Source organism: Channa argus, chromosome 7 (genome assembly GCF_033026475.1).
Source record: "Channa argus isolate prfri chromosome 7, Channa argus male v1.0, whole genome shotgun sequence".
NCBI classification, from domain to species: domain Eukaryota; kingdom Metazoa; phylum Chordata; class Actinopteri; order Anabantiformes; family Channidae; genus Channa; species Channa argus.
Window position 1 is genome coordinate 4,384,612 of NC_090203.1, and position 20,704 is coordinate 4,405,315.

Genomic DNA, 20,704 nt, shown 5'->3' on the forward strand with positions numbered 1-20,704 from the left:
TTTAACAATGCACCAACTTTTACTAGAAGTACAGTATATATGAAATGTGTTAATCTGCAGAGATACAGCTTTCAGATGAATGTAAAGGAGTATTGAGTACAGCATCGTCCTATGAATATGAGTAGTAAGTTTCACAGTATGAAATGTGTATTTTGGGCCTGTGCCCTCTAGGCCCAAAGGTTTCAGTACAGTGAACAGTGAATTTTAAATATTTCTTGAGCTGTGGTGTGATTCTCTAGCAGCTCCACAAGTGGCAGTATGAGCCTTGTTTTGGAGACAAGTTGACCTTAAACAACCTCAAAGCTTCACAGCGGCTTCACGGCAGGAAACCAGAACCCCGGTGTTTCAGACGGTTTTTGTGAAACAATTTTTAGAAAAGATGTTTTTAACTCTATACACTTGAGTATCAAAAAGTATTGAGTATCAAAAAAAAATCTGTAAGGAAGTTTTGTTACTTTACAGTGTATAAAGTCTTAATTCATACTGCAAAAAAAGAAAAAAAAAAAAGCTTATTTTTTTTAACAAAATGCATGACTCCAGAAAAAGAGTAGACTGTCCTCCCCACCCAACCCACCCACCCCACCCACCCAAGCAGCAAGATTTATGCGTTTATTTCCCATTTCCTGCATCAACATAGCTACAAATTTGTAGATACGCCAACGCAGAACATGAACATTCACCCTAATGTGTAAAAAGTGTCGAGTTTTTCCATTTCCCTTTTCTTTTCATACACACTGGGCAGAGTAAAGTAACAGGTTCGAACAGCCAGTAGAAAGTCTTGATAAGTGAAAAGAATTCATTGTTTTGTGAAAAGCTAAATAAAATTATTATTTGTGACTATTGTTGCTACTCTAATGCTAACGATGTTATTTAATGAGGTAAAAATCAACCTGATCTCTCACGCAAATACAAACACCAGATAGAGTAAGAGTGATTCTCACCGGTGATGAGGAACCTGCAAACTGGGCTTAAATTAAACTGTGATAAATTCAAACATTACTGCATCCTTCTCTTTTTCCAAGGTAAAAGACGGAGTCTCTCCCCTTAACACGGTGTCACGTCTGCAGAACAAGATCTGAATATTCAACACTGTTGGAGCACTTTAGTGATGCTCGGGACTGCATCTGTACATTATCGTGTTAATGTTTCCTGTGGTAAAAGTGGCGACGGACAAAATGTTCTTAGAGCAGCTTCAAAGAAGTATAGTGGGTGACTTTGTGTGCTGTGAGGAAATGGTCTGTGTGTGTCGATTGTTGTTCTGCTCCGCTCGGCTCTCCTCCGAGTGTTTCTTCTGGTGTTTCTCCAGGTTCTGCAGATCCTCCAGCATCTCCTCGATCAGAGGAGGCATGGAGCCTGGGATCTCCATCTTAAGCGTCACCACCCGCTCGGCCCCTGTGGACACAATGTTGCCTTTACACACTCAGTACTTCTTAACAACAGATTTGAAGGTGGCAGTGACCTTCTAGTTTAACTCCTGACAATAAATGAAATAAAAGTTTCTTAAATAATTAGTGCCAAATTCAGAATTTTAAAGAAGGACGGATCTGTTCTGAAGGAGGATCTGTTCTGACCTTTAGCGCTGATGCTTCGAAGGTCCGTGATCTTCATGAGGGCCTTGGGGAACATGAGGGGCATGCTGGGCCTCCGTTTGCGGGAGTAGATCTTCAGTGCCTCCAGCAGGGGCTCCTGCAGCACCTCCACCTTAGACGGCTCCTTCAGATCCTGTCGGTCTGATCAGACAGACAGAGATGACGACTGTTTACTAATTTCAATATTTCTGCATTAACATTTTCACTCAGTAAAGAATGAGGTACAGTAAACTATTAAACTTATACAGGTCGGGCGGATGACGTGGATTCTCCTTGAGTCCAAGCTTCAGTACCTCCAGAGACGAGGCAGATAGCGCTGAGGAGTCCACTCTCTGTTTCGTCCATCTCGAGTGGCAGCAGCTGCCCAGCAAATGTGAAAACCTGATCTGTCAGGGGTCCAAATCCAGCGTTGTGGATTTGAGTGCGTGTCAGGGTCAATCCGTCAGAGAAGGTCATAGTGTCCTGGTCGGGAGTGTACCGAGTGCAAATTCTCAGGATCTGGATAAAAGAAAAAAAGTAAAAACAGAAAACACTAAGGAAGAGATCGGTCATATGGAGCAAAGGCTGCTGCAGGATATCGCTGAAAGTTTTTTATAGTTTTTTGTGTTGGCTTCCTTACTGCCATAGCTACCAAAACTTTTGTCAAATACCACTTCTCTGTTTCGTTTTCCTCCATTTTCATTGGGCCAACAGTGCAGTTAAAATAAATCAGCAAAAGACCAGCGGGTCTGTGTGTGGTGCACGTTGGTTTCTGTGCAGGGCCCCTGCTGAATGACGAACCACCAGCTGGAGAAGCACGAACACTTTGACATGCTTAAGTTTACAGTGGTGCCAGGGAGGAAGAGACAAACTCATCAGCGGAGCATGTATGAAATCTCTCGATGACGCACGGCAGTTCGCCTGCTGAGATCAGAGAGTGGCACAGTAAATTATCAGGCTCCGACGGGAACCATGACATAATGGACTCGGCCTTAAATGACAGAGGAGCCGGAGGGAGGATGAAGGAGAATAAAGCATGCCGACGGCGCTCTGCCTGACAGCTGCTCTCTGTCTGTCAGGCTGCTTGTCTTTGACATGAATATTGAATGACAAGTGACTCATAACTACTCTGAATCACAACACTGTAGGAGCTGTGTGTGCGTGTGTGTGTGTGCTTCAGGTCATGGAGTTTAAATTAATCTTGTGTGGGTGCGGTAGTAGTAACGGTTAAACTATTTTGGTCATTATTACGAAGCTTCTACTTGGATTTCTACCTCTTTTATTTCTCATCAGTGAATCTTGTTTGTTGGTGACGTACCAGGATGTCCAGGCAGGCAGCTTTGAGCAGAGTGATCTGGTCAGCGATGGTCAGGCCTGTGAAGCCTGGCACTCGTTTGGCGAACTCCACCACCTTGACGATGCATTTGGTGGCGAGTTCGCTGAACTTGTCCCACAGACCGAGGTCCAGCTGGATCCTGTGCTCTGAGCTGGAGTTCTGGATAGAGCACAGAGGATCAAATATGTGTCAGATGTAATGATGAGAGAGTAATGTAAATAAAGAGAACAGACGCAGTTATCTTTAAAAGATCAATTAACATATTTTGGAGCAATTATTCTCATTACTAATATAGTCAGGTGGCTTTTAATTTCTGTATTTCCCGAATATCCTCATACTTTCTGGCACCCGTCACCTCAGCTGCCTTTTCAAAGTACAAGAGATTTCGGGAACTGATTCCTCAATTGTGTATTACATACTGTACACTGGGCTATGCAGATTTTCCGGTTCAACGTGTGTGGGTGTGTGTGTGTGTGTGTGGGTGGGTGTGTGTGTGTGTGTGTGTGTGTGTGTGTGTGTGTGAGACACAGTTTGCATGACTGGCACCATGTGTATTTTGTGTGTTCACTGTTGAAGACTATGCAAATTTTTAGCAAAGCAATTCCAACTCATGCACTGGTCTAACTGAGCAAACGTATTCAGTCTGTATAAATTTACATCTTCACCATCAAGGTATAACAGCGTTTCTGCAGGATTCTTTTCGATTATAAAACATATCGATGAAAACCAGCAGAAAGGATACCTATAGCTGTGTCCCACAATACCAACACTACCAGTGATTACGTATTGATCATGACCTGCACTTCATCTTCTTTAGAAAACTGATGGATAGAGCTACTGGTTAAAAGTAAATAAATACATCACCTGATATATGAAATAAATCTAAGTTATTACATAACATCCAGTGTCTGTAGCAAAGGCACTGGAATATTTTTAAGCAGATTTTGGTAAAAAAAAACAACAACACATATTTATCTTGAATACCTTCATTCTGAGAAACTTGAAATAGTGCTTCTTAAACCTTCTCAAGGCCTGTATATTATGTTTTATACACTCACAGTAAGTGTGTATTTATCATTTGCATTGCTCATTTTTATTTTGTTGATGTTTTAATGGCTCTATTTTAAAAAGTGCTTGAAAAGTTTCTACGTAATTAAATGGTTTCTACTAATGAATTGGCCTTGTAGATCCCCTGATTAGCAACACGGTTTTATTGACATGGCCCTGAGGTTTAACTGTGACTAATTCTACATTCTGTCAATAATAACAAAAATATCAATGTTAAATGCAAATATTGATTGAATAAGTTGTATTTACAGGTAACATTTATGATTTCAGCGACACAGTGACCTTAAACAGGAGTTTAGCTGCTGCATTGAGCTCTGACCTTTTGGAAGCTTTAAATGCCACTGGCCCCACAAAGCTTAACCCTTCTTGCCATGGATCAAAGCAGACATTCCTACATTTCCCATGAGCCTTTAAATCCTCAATAATCCTAAGTGTACAAAAATCTTCCACCTCAATATCTGTTAGTGGCAGTTTGTAAACAGAGGAGCGGTCGGGTCTCATGTCGTGACTCACTGTGGTGTATTTTCCAAGCTGGCAAAGGGAGGGGAAGGTCTCTCTGTGAGCCATGCAGATCTTCTCCACTATCAGGCCCAGCTCTGCCGTCAGCTCATACGTCTCCATTATTGTCATCTTCACTGCTTCCTTCTTCCCCTTTCTCCTGTTTCTGTCGTTTCTCACTGCTGTGGAAAATAAATCACACAGGATGTTTAAAAAAAAAAAAAAAGGTACTTAAATGCTCAAATATAAGAAATCATGGAAAAGCCTTGTTTTGTTATCAAATGGTTTTTCTGAATTTAAAAAAATGAAACTGTCTCGCAAATCTCAGGTTTTTTAAAGTCATTCTTTCCCTGAATCTGTTCATAAATTACACTTTTCATTACCAAAATTTAACAACGTTTAAATGTTTTTGATTTCTGCAGGAACCTTATTTATGAGGTTGACATAGGCCTTGTACACATGGACAAACACAAGTGTTGTTTAGCTTTGTATTTCTGAGGTTAAGCAGCCAGTTCCTCAGAGCAACACTTTCACCAACTATAATGGAGATGAACTGAGTTTCAAATTAACAGGATAGAAAGAAAAATGGCAGCAACTCTTCACGCTGTAGAACTTAAATTACAGTGAACGCAGTTGGCAGCGAGCTGTGTGGATCATCCGTTGCTTCACGTGAAGCCGGCAAATGCGGCGTTAACCGGGTTAGCCTTTCATAATCGCTTCGCTAACGGTGTCAACGCGTTTCGGTGCGTCCCACTGACTTGGCTCAGGCAGCCACGCACATGTCAGGGGAGATCGACATTATGCAACACCTCAGTCTCCCCCCTTCCTCTCTCCAGCCACCGCCTCCTCTCTGCGGATGCCCTACATCCAGGCCTTATTGCGTAAACACTCGGAGCGAGATCATATTACACATCCAGCCATCTGTCTGCTACTTTTGATGTTTGTATTTATGTAATGTGTGTGTTTCTGAGGGTGGAACATGTGGATGGGTGGATCCTTCACTTGTGCCCTATGTGTGCCCATGGCTCTCCCTCTATACATAACACTCCCTCAGTTATTTGGGTCACTTCCAAGTTAATCACATCAAAAGAAATATGTAAAAGTATAATTGTAGTCAAAGTCTTTTGTCCAAGCCTTGCAGATAGTTTCAGGTTGATGAACAGGTGTTTCAGAAGTACACAAACTCAGCATTCAAGTAAAACTACAAATACTTTTCCCTAACAGAGTGCTCCACAATTCTTTACTCAGTCTGAAGTACTATGAACATGCTGAAATTAGTAAAAGTACTAAGAAAGAGAATGTACTAATCTAGTCCTGACAAGTTTTCTGCAGAAATCTAAAATGGTCAGGAAAGAATTCCTTCAAAAACACTCATTTAATTTCCTCAATTCAGAAATGAAACAGTAAAAAAACTAAAGTAAGAGAACTTATTATGCAGAATGATTTATATGATGATGATGGAGGAGGAGGACTTTGTATATTCTTCCAATATCTATCGAAGTTATTCAGCGGAGTCTCCCTCACCTAAGGTGATCACTCAGCGATGCATTAAAAAAAAAAAATCAAGCTGCTGTTGATAAGTTTTGTTCTTCATTTGATCCCAGTTCTTTTAATTAATGTGCTGATGCTGAGTGACTAGTTCAGTCATTTAATCATCATTGTATCTCTGTGTTAAATAATGTGGCACCACATTGTGTTATTTCTCCTCAGAAACATTGTGCTCGGCTAAACCAAAGCCTCCTTAGTTTTTAGGAGACATTTTTGTAAAAACCTCTAAACCAAAGTACACAGATTACAACTTAAGGAACTCATCACATCTCTGAATGTCACGATTAAACAGGCCAGATCACATTATTTCACCTTATTTCATCTTATATCTGTGAATAAGAATAATCCTAAAGTCTTGTTTGATACCATTAAAAATATGTCACGAGTGCACGTAGTATATTCATGTATACAGGCTGACTGTCAGTAAAGTGCAGGACATCAGGGACACTATTTGTCCTTCCTCGCACACCTATACCAGCGGTTCTCCTCTCCACACCTGGTCCTGTCACCCCACAGGACATTACAGAAATACCACAGAATTTTGACAAATTGTCTCCAAATTGTTATTGGTTTGTCTGGCTCTGTACTTCAGTGGTTTTCTTCATATCTTACTGATAGAACTTTTTCTGTTGAATTAACCAGGTCATGTCTGACTCAATGCCTCTTTCATGTGGAGTTCCACAGGGATCAGGTTTAGGTCCCTTGCTGTTTTTACTGTATACGACATCTCTTGCTCGAATTATTCAGCATTTTAAGCACGTGTCACTAGTTGTCTAGCTGGCTGGAATGTTTGTCTTGTATTGAGGAGTGGTTGGGTAATAACTACTTCCAATTAAATAAAAAAAAAAAAGACGTAAAGTTGATCGTAACATTCCACAGATCAGGCAACACCTTTGTTCTTTGGGCTCCTCTGTTTAGTCAACCATCAGGAACCTCTGTGTTGCATTCGATCAATTTATGTCCTCAGATCAACTCTCAGGACAGATGGTCCAAAACCACCTGTTTTTATTATCTAGACACAAAATTTCTCAAGTGAGGAAAATGTTGTCCAGTGGAGATTTAGAGATGACCATACATGCTTTTATCTCGTCTCCTTTGGACAATTGTAATTCACCCTTTACTTTTTCTTAACAAACGTGTTATAAATCGCTATCAGATTGTTCAAAACTCAGCAGCGAGGCATTTAACAGGAACCAGTGGAAGACCCCAGACCACACCGGTTTAATATTCCCTTCACTGTTTACCAATCAAATATAGAATTGATTTTAATATTCTGGTGCTCACTCATAGAGCCCTTCGAGGCCAAGCTCCTGAGTACATCTCTGACCTGTTGACCCCTTATAACTCAACTAAAATATTCAGGTCATCGGGTCAAAATCTGCTTGTGGTCCCTAAAACCCATTTTAAAACTCTGGGGATCTTTGTTCTCAGTCAGTGGCTCCCAGACGCCCTGCCACTGTCTCTGCATGTGGGCGATTCTGCTGATTCTTTTAAAAAGTAACCGAAGACCCTTTTCTCCAGAAGAGCTTTTAGCTGACTGGGCTCTTATGGTTGCATCTTTGTTGTAGTTTTTTTTAATTTAGATTAGATTTTTGTTGTCTTTATTATTTTCTCTTTTTTTACATTTTGTTAAGCACTTTGTGATTTTATCTCTGAAAGGTGCAATATAAATAGATTTTACTTACTTGTTGCAGTTGCTAAAGTTGGAGCTGATTGTAACCAAGTCATGAACTAACTGGGGTAAATAACAATACTGTAAGTCATCACTCTTCCGCTCTGTCATAATAATCTAGATGTAATTCTATATATGGGTAGAGCAAATTCTGTAAATGGAGAACGTCAGCTGTCAGAAAAGAGACTGTATTTTCCGCACGACAGAGCAATGGGTCTCCCGAGCCCTCGTTGCTGAAGGAGAGTGGATCAGACACTTACATTCCTTGGACATTCCCACAGCGAAGCACCTCTGCAGTCGGCAGTACTGACAGCGGTTCCTGGTGATCTTGTTGATAATGCAGTTTCTGTCGCGGTGGCAGGTGTACACCATGTTTTTCTGCACGCTGCGTCGGAAGAAGCCCTGCAGAAACACCAGGAAAGAATTAGGAGATATATAATTTAACCTAAAGAAATTCCAGCCCAAATTTGGAATAATCTTAGACTATAAACAAGTATATTTTAATTAATAGTAACATAGGTTTATGGTTTCAAAATGTCTGACTACAGCACAAAATCAAAAACATCTACATTTACTGCTGTTAACTCATTACCCTGGAACACATGTAATAGTTTATGTGTAATAACAATAACACCAGGCTGGAAAATGCTAAATTGCTTGTTTCTACTAAAATTTATAACATGGTTTGAGGATGATGTTATCGATGTGTGTGCTACACACTTAAATCGCTTGATTCTTAGCAGAAATCAGCTGTTTGATTCCATGAAAAATGTCCGCACAACTAGAATGTAATTAGAAATAATGGGGGGGGAAAAAATCTGCACACAACAAACAAAATGTCTGTCCAATTACATAAATCTGATTATTTTTAAGAGGAAACTGTTGGAAAAGGCCCTTGTTTGTGTTGTATAGGATTTTCTGACGGTAAGATGTGATAATATTAAGTGAACACCACGTTTCTCACTCATGTTTGGTTTATCGGGATAAATCAAGGTCTAGTAGTAATTTTGTTTCTCTGAGCAACAACAAATCAGGAACTGTTCAATATATACTTTCTTACCCATTTATTTTGTGATCTTTGTAGCTGTAGTTACCTTGCAGCCTTCACAGGCGCTGACTCCATAGTGGTAGCCCGAGGACTTGTCTTGACACACAAAACAGGGTTTGTAAGTACGCGGAGGTGGAGGTGGAGAGGGGGGGCTGGTGAAAAGGTCGTCTGAGCTGGAGCTGGAGCTGGAGCTCTGGCTGCCCACTGCTGCAAATACACAAAATGATCAAACTGATCCACAAGCACAAAGGGGAGAGTCTACTTGACCAGAAACAACAATTGGAAATGTGCTGATTTGTCTGCTAATTGACATTCAGCCGTTTAAGCTGCAGCACGTCTCTGTCTAATTGCTGTGAAAAGCAGCAAAAATTACACTCCTACAGTAGCAAGAGCAGTAATTCATGTAAACACACAGACATGAAACACACTGTATATTTCAGGATTTAGCTTTCTGGTGTTCATCATGCATATGCTTAAAAAACAAATCATAGAAATCATCAATTAGTGTCTGTAAAATACACTGCCTGGCCAAAACAAAATCAAATCTAATATTTTGTTTGATTGCAACACGCATTCGACGTGGCATTATTTCAATGAGCTTACGCATCAAATAACATTTATTTCCGTCCAGAGTTGCATTAATTTTTCACCACTGTGTAAATTCTCCTCTAGCACGTGCCAAAGGTTCTTAATAGAGTTAAAGTTGCCCATCCATATGAAAAAATAAAAAATAAATATCACATCGTGCTCCCTGCACTACTCATTCACAATTTGAGGCCAATGAATCCTGGCATTGTCCTCTGGAAGTGTGCCCATGCCATCAGAAAAGAAAAAAAATAATAATCCACTGATGATAAACCTGGTCATTCAGTATATTCACGTAGGCAGCTGACCTTTCTTGGGCACATAATGTTGCTGAACCTAGAGACCTGATGAACACAGGATAGGTCTTTCAACGTGGTTCAGTTAGGGTTAAGGGCCTCGTTCCCAGCTGAGACTTAGCAACCGCTGGATTAGGGTAGTAGGCTTTTGAGGACCCAAGTGGGGAGACGGCAAGAGGTGGTCACAAACAAAAGGAACTGAGAGTGAACACAAGTGTAAAAAAAGAAAACTAAAAATAAAAAAAAAGAAATGGGTAAGAACTGCAACACAATAAATCAGAACTATAACTTAAATACTGAGGAAAAGGAAGACACAGTGCCGGAGGAGCAGGGAAACAAAGAAACACACACAAACACACAAACATTAAACCAAAAGAGGTGCGTACATATTCATTGACAGAATCCAGGCTACACAATAAACTAAAGAATGTGTACATACAGGGACCGGACAGAACAGTAAGGGGAACAAAATAACACAAATAACCAAACCTCAAATCAAAATGGCAAAAACAGGAAACAGGCAGAACAGAGAAACAAGACTGGCTGGCAAATGGGCACAGGTGAAAGTATTTTGGGCTGGTGACAGGTAGTAGAGAGAACTGACAGGATGTATGCTGAAATATCTACAAAATAAAAGCTTGGGACAGGAAGTGAAGCAGGGGAAACAGGGACACACTGAACTCAGGGAACAGGATTGTGACACGACCTCTAAAGAACACGTGGAAAGGAGGCTCCATTTTTTTTTTATAGAATGACTTTGGTTAGTTTCAAAATTAATCCTTCTTTCACTGTCTTTCCAGACACCAAAACTACTGATGAATTTACTACAAATTACTTTGTGCATTTGCAATAACTGTGCATATGGTCTATGGCACAGAGGCATCCAGGTTTTAGACTGACACACATCAGCTGTGAGTAGAAGTAATTCATTGTTGGTTTTAGTGTGTCCATGGGAATTGTTAAAATAGACAGAACTTAATCCGGAATGGCGCAAAATTTACATCACGCTAAACCAAAAAACAAATAAATGTCAAAAAATATGAACAAATAAAAAGAAATATAATATAAATAATGTCCCACACTGAGCAAGTGTGGAAAAGCTGAAGTCAAAACATCAACACTCTACATTGTCAATAATTCCTGTTAGGGACGTCTGATACCAGTATCGGGCATCGGGCCCCAATACTACCTTTGTGTACTTGTACTACACAAAAAACTTCTCAAATACTGCACACAATACCATGATAACCTGCACAGGCAGACAGAGGTGGAAAAACATCTTTGGTTTAGGGCTGTTTTAAGATAACGGATGGGCCAACGGCAGCTCTGCTGTGCTAAATGATCTGCACTAACATAGCACTTTTCTACCTTTGGGCACTCAAAGCACTGTACACTGCATCTAGTTCACCCATTCACACCCAGACACACACTCACACACCGATGGGGGAGCTGCTATACAGCTGGCCAATGCTCACTGAGAACAACTAAGTTTGGGTTCAGTGTCTTGCTAAAGGACAATTCAACATGTGACCGGAGGAGCTGGGGATCGAACCAACCACTGTGAGATTGGTGGACGACTGCTCTAACTTCCTGCTCTGCAGTTGCAAACTCCGACACTCCATCTAGATACTAACAGTCATAGTCAAGGATGTTTATCAAGATCAACGGCTTTCAGCTTGTCCCTTCGGGGGTCGCCACAGCGGAACATGTTCCACACGTTGATTCGGCATAGGTTTTTACGCCGGATGCCGTTCCTGCCGCAACCCTCCGATTTTTGTAAGATAGCTTGGTGACTGGGCGGGGCCACACCTGGTGGGGTGTGGCCACCACTGATCCACCAGGTCCCTCACAATCCAGACTGTTTCTCAAGAACATTTTAAAAAATGTTTAATATTTGCAGTTGATATCTGCATTAACAGGTGTTATATATAGTAACTGCAACGTTACCTGATGTTCGCTTTTGGTCTCTTAATTGGTTATTTTTGTGTTACTTGAACATTTTTTAAATATTTGTGGTCATTTTGCGTCTGTTAAGTAATATCCATAAATCTGTAATAAAAAATGGCCGCACATATCTAACAAAGTGCCCAGTAGATCCTTTCTCTAATCAGTCCCTACTATTTAGTATTCATAAAAAGACAATGTCAGTGTTTGGACGTGAACGATTTTAAATTTGGAACTAAAACAATTCAAGTTTGGTTGATCCTAAAAAAGGACTGGTGTAAGATTTAGGGGGTAAATTCATTTAACATACATTCTTCACTAGTCGCAGCTCACTGAGCAGGGCTGTGATGTAAATCTGCGCCAATCTCATCAGCTTTTATCAGGCCCAAAGGCACGAGACCGAGAAAAAGCAGCCACCTCCCACCCCTGCTAATTCACTTACACTGCTCGGTTTGACCGGCTACATATGTGCACTTCAGGAACCAAGAAGAAAAACCCCAAAAAACCCAAACTGGGTCACAAATGGAAAAGCCAGAGACAGCATTGCTTTCCTTAAAGTGTCACACAGCAGTTGGGTTCCGAAATGTGGAGAATTCTTGTCCCTCTGAAATCTTGTCACCTACGGCAGAGCTTCAGCCGCCATTTTCTGCCTCTGAATGTACGTACAACAACACTTTGAAGAAGAGGTTCGCTCTGCGCTGAGGGGCTCATTTAAGCCTCCAGCTGGTTCTCTGATCACCTCCACTGCTGCAGCGCTGACAAAAAAAACGAAGAAAGACATTTTGAAAAGGGGACAAAACCAGAAAATTGGTCATCTCTGTCCCCTTGAACCCGTAGCCTCTGGGTGAACCTGCAGTCAGCGGGTCAAACGAGGACTCCCCCCCCCACCCCCACCCCCCCACTCTGAGTGCTTTCCCCACACAAAACAATGTCGGAGCTCGCAACAAGGCCAACTCACTGATGAGAGAGAGGGAGAAGAGACAGACACAGAGAGTGAGTGGTGAGTGTGGTGGGGCAGAGTAAGTGATTTGGTCGGGGGAAGGGAAAGGAGGTTGCCCCCCCCCCCCCCATCCCGGTTTGGGTGGTGTTATTTGATGTATGCCACAGTGACTCAAAAGCTTTAAGGAAAAGTCAGAAGGAAGATGTGTTTGGGTGAGATTAGACGCCGTGTGAACCAGACACATGCTGCAGAAGGTTATTTTCAGTTTTACTAAGAAAGAGAACTTAAGTGTTTCCATGAATAAAAAAACATCAGAAAAAAAAACAGTTTCTGTTTTTATCCAGTAGTATTTTCCTTTATTTTTTATTTAAACGCTTCACACGATGGGCTTTTTTTTAAAATCTTAAATCTTGGATTTCCTTTTGCTAGCACTGCCTATTTATTAGACTCTATTGTACTATGTTAAGAGCTGCAATGTTCGGATGTCACATCGGCCACTAGAAAATGATCAGCAACATTTTCTGAGTTTTTCAATTTGCTTTATGAATCACTTGATTTATAAAGCAGCAATTCACAGCATAGTCATTTCAAGGCACTTTACATAATAAAGTCCAAATTATGCAGATATGTAGAGGAATTATCATTCAGGTTATTTGTGAAGCGGCTGTGAGGACTCTGTAGACCACTTTCTAAGGATTCATTGATGGACTACAAATTAATCATAATCTTTGGGTTTGGGTTCCAAAAATAATGACTGTTTTAGCATTTTCAATTGAGATTTTTTTACCCCCCCCAAAAAGGTAAAGAAAATGTCCATCAGTGTTTTCCAGAGCGTTTGCTGAGGTTTTCAAATGTCTCCATTTGTCTGTTCATTTCTCTGCTGTGGGAACTTTTAAAATAAAATATAAAATAATGACAAATAAGTACTGGTTTGTGTTTTCTAGCTGAAAATGTTCCTTTTCATTCATTTCCTCAAATATTGTACTAGGGAAAATGTTACAGTACAAAGACTTTTGTTACTTTTGTTACTGTTGTTTGTAGCTTGTAGCTTCTACTCTTCTACATTTGTCTGACAGCTTCTAAAAAGGACAATTTTACAGAAACCAAGTAACTGGCCTCCTTGTCGTGTTTCAGAACGTCTCAAATCGACTGTTTGAGCCCCAGACAGGAAAAGTGTTCCAATATTTGAGAATAGAAAAAAAAAGTAATACAGATTTGTGCTGCAGATCACTGTAACATTAATGATAAATATTATTAATAATAATATTATTATATGGAGGCCTTTTAACTGCAAAACTAGTACTTTAGGGTTCTGTATGCAGGACTTGTACTTTTACTTCAGTGAAAACCTGGCTCTGGTTTACTGAGCTGGTGACCGTCTCGTGAACCTGCAGTGACCCCAAAGTGACCATCACGCTGACTTGAGCTGCTCTGCTCTCGAACACAGTGAACTGGTTTCTGCTGCTTTTCTGTTACAAAGCAAAGTCTTTGCATGAGGCAGCTCTTCAATAAATAATTGAATAAATACATACATACTTTAAGTATTTATTAATGTAGACATGTTTTCTATAATTACAACTGTGGAAATGTTTACCAGACTAACTTCTCCACATCTGGATGACAAAATTCTCAAACTAACCATTTTTTAAAATTTTATTCTTTTTCTTTTACTGTAAATTCTAGTCTTTCCTAATTTAGGCCCCGATGTAGCATCCTATAAATGCATCTTGACTTTATTCTGTAAAATTCCTTGAGATGACTTTGCTGTGAATTGGCACTATATAAATAAAGTTGAATTCATATCTGTGAGGTTTGGCTGCAGTACACCTACTATATTACCTATACCATCTCTATATTTGTCTTTTGGTTTCCTGTGAGTATTTGAACTGATTTAATATTTAGCATTTCTTCTTCTTTTTTCATGTAAACATGCTTATCCTTCATTATGTTTGCATTGCAAGTACTCGCACTTTGAATAAATGAAGATACTTGTAAAAGGCTCTGTTCTTAATTGTGCGCCTGAAACCCGAAATTGTATTTAAATCTGCATCATTCGGATGCTGCAGCACTCAGTCTTCAAGACATAATATCCGGACAGTTGCATCATAGTTAAAGTAGGTTTTGGTGAGTAAATGCATGTCCTGCACAGATATGACACCCTTTGATTCCGGGCCAAACAACATCCCTTGGCTCAACAATTGCGCACTCGTTGAAATCTGAAGCAAAGCAAATGTTCTCCACCTACATTGCGAGAACCGGAGCTCCTGCCAGTCCGCCTCGATCACCTCTGGGAAGAAGGCTGCCCAGTCCTGCTCCTGCAGCATGGAGACAGGGCTGGATGCGGCGTAGACATCCATGATGTCTTCGGGCCCGAAAGCTTGAAATTCCACATAGTCAAACATGATCTGCGTCTGGAGATGATGCGGATGCTTCAGACTGAGGCGACTTGGAGGCGCGGAATAAAAGTGAGAAGGGGCGCGCGCGCTCCGGTACAGACGCGCAGCCAGCAGAGATCCGCCTAAACATCCAGATCTGGAGGCTGATTTGCATAACAAAGTTTGTTCCAGGACGTCTTCTCCTTCATCTTATCTCTTCTTTACTGACGAATGTTTCGCCTCAACCTTCCTCGTACTGGTTATGTCACGGCGAGCGATGGTGTTACCTAATGTATGCGCGTGAACTCTCCGTGAACCTCCTCCGCTGCTGACCTTCACATGACCCAGCAGCGGTGGAAACAAGTACTGAAGGACTAAAAGTACCATTACAGTGGCGGAGGAGAAGGAGCAAAAGCAGCCATAGGGCCCTCAGAGTTAAATCAGGTTTTCCAAGGCCGCAATTCATGCTTTTATTAATTGCTACGTTGTTTCCCAGGTCAATTAGAGTCAATTAATCAGCCTAAGTATTGGGTTGCCAGATTGTGGAGAATTCAGTGGGTCAGGTTATAAGGATGCTTTTCTAAATTGATTGCATTTATTCGCAAACAGACACTAAAACCAGGCTGTAGGTTGTAGCCTGGATCCCCTTGTTTGACTGCTGCAGTGCAAAAATAATTGGAAACAAATCAGCCAGACATACTGCTCCATCACATGTTTATTTGTTCCAAAACGCTTTTTTTTTTTGAGAGAGATTTAAAAAAGAAGAAGAAAAGAATTAAACTAAATGCTGGCTGATTTGTTTTTAATCCTTGGAGGTCTACAGAACAGACATCACGCGTCTGTCAGGTTTTAGTAGTGATCAGGGTTATTTAATCTGCACAAAAGCTGTTGGTAGACATAAAGGCTGAAGTACCAAGATGGCTTTTTATGTTCTCATCTCCAATATAAAGTAAATCATTCTTGAACTGTTTCTTGTAGCTTAAAATGTCTAATTCTAAAAAGCATCATTGAGAACAAGGAGAGCTGGTACACGATAGAATGCACCTCCGCAGGTTGAGGAAATCCAGCAGTTGCAGGATTTTTACCAAACCAGATTCTTTACAATGGAAAATCACGAGCCTTTAATATACGATATCCATCCAGTCCACCCAGACCCTCGTGAGGAGATTTAGGTCTTGGAAACAAACTCATGGATGTGGATAATTTGCCCCGTAGTCTGCCAGTTTGTGTTGTCAGGAACCCACGTCATTCTGGCTTGGTTAGGGCTCCACACCTCGATGAAGGATCAACCTTCTCACATATCTGAATGTAAATTTGGCTTTGCGAAATGTGTGCATTCTGTGTAGCGTACAAGCTTTAAATTAGCCAGAAAATGACTTGGCTTTCTCATTTGATAGCAAAACATTGTCCACTGAAAACAACATGGGACCAAATTATTTTCTTTGAGCGAACTAAAGTAAACAATATGAGAGATAATGCATTTTTTTTCTCCATACTAATCTAATGGTTTTTCAAAGATTTTACAAGTAGAAGAAAAAGTGGACTCCACAGTCATTGTGTACACAAGGTCTAAACCTTCTGAAATCTGAAAATGTTTTCACAGATTGTTGACGATTATTCCGAATCCCGATTAAAATATTCTCCAGAAATCACACAAGTGCATTAGTATGAGCCTCGTCGAGGGGATTCTTGGTTTTAGTGTTTGGATTTTCCACAAAAAGACGCTTTCCCGTTTTAAGTAAAAGGCACCACACTGATGTTCCACAATCGTCATTTCATGATTAAAACCATGTGGCCTTTTACAAAATCGATACTTTTTAGGCCCACTTTCTCCTCATTTGTGTCCCCTTCAATTCCTTCTGTTTGACTTTAAGTTAGAAATATTTGCAGTTGAGGACCTGTGATTAAATTTACTGAGGATAAAGTAGGTCATCTGTAAGATGGGTTGGTGCTAGGAATGAGGGGGTCTGTTCCATTCAAAATAATGGAACTTATTTACAGCATTCATCAACTAACAGTTCTCCATTAAACCACTTTCTCTCTGAAGAGGGACAGAAGAAAAGGGGTTTTATTGCATCACCTTAGAGCGCTACAGGTGAGTGGTGCCAACGAGAAACACAACACTTATCTTGGTTCTAAGTATAAATACACTTGATCTCCTTCAATGCCACTGCTAACTCCATTGAGGTGTAGGGGCAGCACAGCTCCGATGGTAAAGGATGTTAATTAGTCCCACTATCTCCCACACTCCAGGGGGGCGAGGTCATCCAGAGGACAGACATTTGAAACATTCCTGCAGCCTGCTGCTGCTGCTGCTACTGGACCTCCCTCCCTGATCAGGCTTCCCCCGTCCTCCTTTTTTCCTGCTTCATCCATCCTCATCTTCCTTCTCTTTATTCTGTCCCATTTTCCGTCACTAAGATTTTGTTCTTGTCCTCACTCCTCCCAGTTTTCATTCAGTCATTTGTTTCCGTTCTGAGGTCGGGGATTCAGCCGTTCCTTGATGGTTTTTCGGCAGGAATTTAAGAATAAGCGTGTGCGAACATGTTAACAGCTGTGTGTATGTGTGTGATTAGCACAGCTGCTTTAAAGTAATGTTATCAGCAACATGCTAATATGCTAAAGAAGATGTAATAGCTGCACCGTAACTCACTACTGCACTTGATGTTGTAAGTTCTTCATGTCGTTTGTACTTCACTCCAGTTAATTGGGAAACCTTATACTTATTCCTATACTTATTCTAAATACAAAATATGTCTAACCACCTGGCAGTGTGTACAGGGGTTTTTCAGTTCACAGCATTTACGTGAAATGAGTTGAAATATTTTCTCTTCTCCTAACATTAGTTTCCGTTTTTATTAATAAAATGCAATATTCTGATTGGATGAAGGTAAATGAATGTTTCTCAAATAAAAATCAAAATAACGGATTGTTTAAGGATTTAACAATCCTGCATAAAATGTATTAATGAGGTGCATGTGGGTCAAATTTGGATAAGACGCAGCATGAAGTTCAGTTTTGTTTGACACAACATTGTTGATGCAAAATAAAGTTTTTCCAGATACTGTCAGTACTGATATTTTGCTAAGTATTATTTATTTGTTCTACACATTTGAATCATTTGTTCAATAATGATTCATTGAATTTAAACTGAACAGATTTTATTTACTTACACATTGATTATTATTCTGGTATTTATAAAATTCAATAAATACAGGCAAAATAATATGCACAAATATTGTTGAGTCTAGATCTATAGGTTAACCTAGTTTTGTATAGTACTAGTTAAAGGTGAGATAAAGTGTATGTAAATGTTAAATAAACATTTCTCACTCTGTTTAAATATTTTATTGTATTAGATACAATCTGAAAGTGCAAATAATCTCATAAAGCACTGTTACTATACTCACTTATGAAACTATGCAGCAAAAACATTAAACGTTAGAAAAGTCTTCTTAGTCCGTCTTATTTTGTCTTGTGACCTGAGTCCTCCATTTCAACTTGACATCATTCCATCCCTGGTTCATCAGCGTTGCATTAATCTGGTAAAAGTGAAAAAAATATCAAGGGTTTAGTTTCTAGTTTCACTCTATTTCTTCTCGTTGTCACTTTAGTGCATTAAAGAAACAGAAAAACAGTGAAGAAGAAAGAAAGTTGTACCTGTTGGAGGATCTGAGTGTTAGTAGTTGGATCTTTCATGTTAGCCTCAGTCTGAATTTTCAGTCTCAAAGTGGTGCTCAGTTTTGGAACTTGACAGCCCAACATATAATATATTTACAGACAAGGGAGACATAAATATTTAATGCATTTAACTGCAAGTCAGATTTTTTAGAACCCAAAAGAACATCTGTGCTTTACCTCCAGTGCAAAAGAAAGCCAAGTTGTTTGCACAGGGCAAATCAACCCAGAAGTGATCAGGACCCTCAGCCGCACAATGATTGGTCCCCTGAGCGTTATCTGGCTTGCCGACAGCGAAATTCTTGAATGTGGTGTTTCTCCCATCTGACCAAGTCCATGGCACTCGGAATAAACCAATCCATGCAAAAGTCGTTATGTTTAGGGACCGGACGGCTTCATTGTCCTCAGCGCTCTCAATAATTGGCAGGTCTTTGTGGTACTGTCTGCAGTATGTTCGAGCATCTGTCCATGTTAGTTGAGCTGAAACGAGCACATAAGTTTTTCCAGTTGCATTTGTATCTGCGATAAAGAAAAGTCATTTTAGATTAATTACAATAGCAGCAAAGCCCAAATTTCGATTTAAACAAGTGGCTCTATTTATAGCACGTTCCACACCAAAAAGGCTGCAGCCAGCACGTGGATTCAAACCGGAGACCTTCAGGCCACAACGCCAGCGTTCACCAATTCACCACCAAGCTGCACACCAGGCAACATAGCAGCAGATAATATTGCATGATAATGACCTACTGAGCCTACTGGCATGTGGAGCAGGGACCTACTGGTCCATAGCTATCGGGCTAATAACAAAAGGTGATGACAATTAAATGGTGTGTGAGTGAGTGATACAACAAATTAATTCATAAAAAGATTTTTTATGTTCTGAGCTGATATGTCTTTTGTTTTCAAACCTCCTGAAAATATACCCTGCTGCAGAGGTCTTTGAAATGACTGCTCTCAGTATCTGGATTCTGAACCAGCAGCTGTTTGTTTTGCTTTTTTAAATTTAGCAGGTGAATCCACCTCTCTGGCTGCCGTTAACCTGAGTGTCTGAGTCCCATCATGATTTACGCTCGTTCTCTAATTCGTTGTAGACCTAAAGACTGCACTACAAACACTTTAGCAAAAATAGGAAATAATAACACACGGGAAAAAGTCAAATGTAAAACATATTAATATAACCTATTTAAAGGTAGAAAACACCTGTGATGTACTGCATATTTATGTCATACCTAAGATGCATTAGACTTTAGGTAGTGCAATATTGTACTGAATGGATTTACATCCCACTTACTTATGTATTTTTAGTATTACTAGGCATTTGTATATCCCAGGGTATCATAAACGGAACTAATAAAACTAATAAATAAATAATTAAAACAGTTGTCCGAGTCAGAAGAGCATGTAGTAATTATTATGTGTTGCTGCTTTGTGATCCATGGTTGAAATATTGCACAGCTCCTTGCTCATCTCAGACACTGGAAATAGAACACAAGTTAAATTTCTGCTGCTGTGTAATTAGTGTGTAAAAAGTGCTCAGTCTACTGTTGGAAATATTTCTCGGGGTATATAAAATGTCTTTTCTTACCAAAACAAATACTCATTAGTAGATATTCACAAAAGACATCATTCCATCGTCCATTACTTTCGATGACGACACATGTCTCTTTTCCCCTCCAGTTATCTGGCTGGTTAAGCCTCCAGTTGCAATAAGTGCTAGAGCTTGTTAGACCCGTCACTGACCATCTCCAGGAGTTAGTGTCATTGCCCATAACTCCCTGCCAGGATTTTGGGTCATCGATCAGACCAATCCATACCAATGCTGTGTTTGAACTCGGTCTGTTCAGCAAGCTCATCTCCTGCTTGCTCGTTACCGTTGCCATGTCAATGAGTTTTGCCCTGCAGTAACTTTGAGCTTGGATGAAGTTCACTCTCATGTCAGCATAGTAGTATTTAAGACGAGCGACTTGACAGCAGCCCAAACCTGCAAGATAATGAGAAATGTTAAAATGTAAATAATAATAATAATAATATGATGTGTTACTCTAGTGCTACTCTAGTTGTATCTGGCTGATGTGTTTTTGGTGGATTTTTTATACTATAGGTTGACAAATATTGAACATGAGTAGAGGGAATTTATTGTTGGTTTTA

General features: G+C 40.1%; 1 protein-coding gene across 1 annotated transcript; it reads right to left on the reverse strand.

The window, feature by feature from the left end:
* Positions 1-611: 611 nt before the first annotated feature.
* Positions 612-15,112, reverse strand: LOC137131070 (retinoic acid receptor beta-like). The gene is made up of 8 exons (XM_067511881.1): positions 14,749-15,112; positions 8,785-8,945; positions 7,951-8,092; positions 4,486-4,652; positions 2,887-3,063; positions 1,883-2,087; positions 1,572-1,730; positions 612-1,392 (listed from the first exon to the last, which is right to left on the reverse strand). Exons 1-8 carry the CDS (start codon positions 14,903-14,905, stop codon positions 1,193-1,195), a joined length of 1,368 nt encoding a protein of 455 aa, XP_067367982.1. The 5' UTR covers positions 14,906-15,112; the 3' UTR covers positions 612-1,192.
* Positions 15,113-20,704: the final 5,592 nt, after the last annotated feature.

Coding starts and splice junctions, on each gene's coding strand:
- LOC137131070 (XM_067511881.1), bottom strand. CDS start 14,905: ATGTTTGACTATGTGGAATTTCAAGCTTTCGGGCCCGAAGACATCATG. Junction 8,093..8,784: donor GCGCCTGTGAAGGCTGCAAG/GTAACTACAGCT, acceptor GTGTTTCTGCAG/GGCTTCTTCCGACGCAGCGT. Junction 3,064..4,485: donor AGCTTGGAAAATACACCACA/GTGAGTCACGAC, acceptor TGCTCTATCCAG/AACTCCAGCTCAGAGCACAG.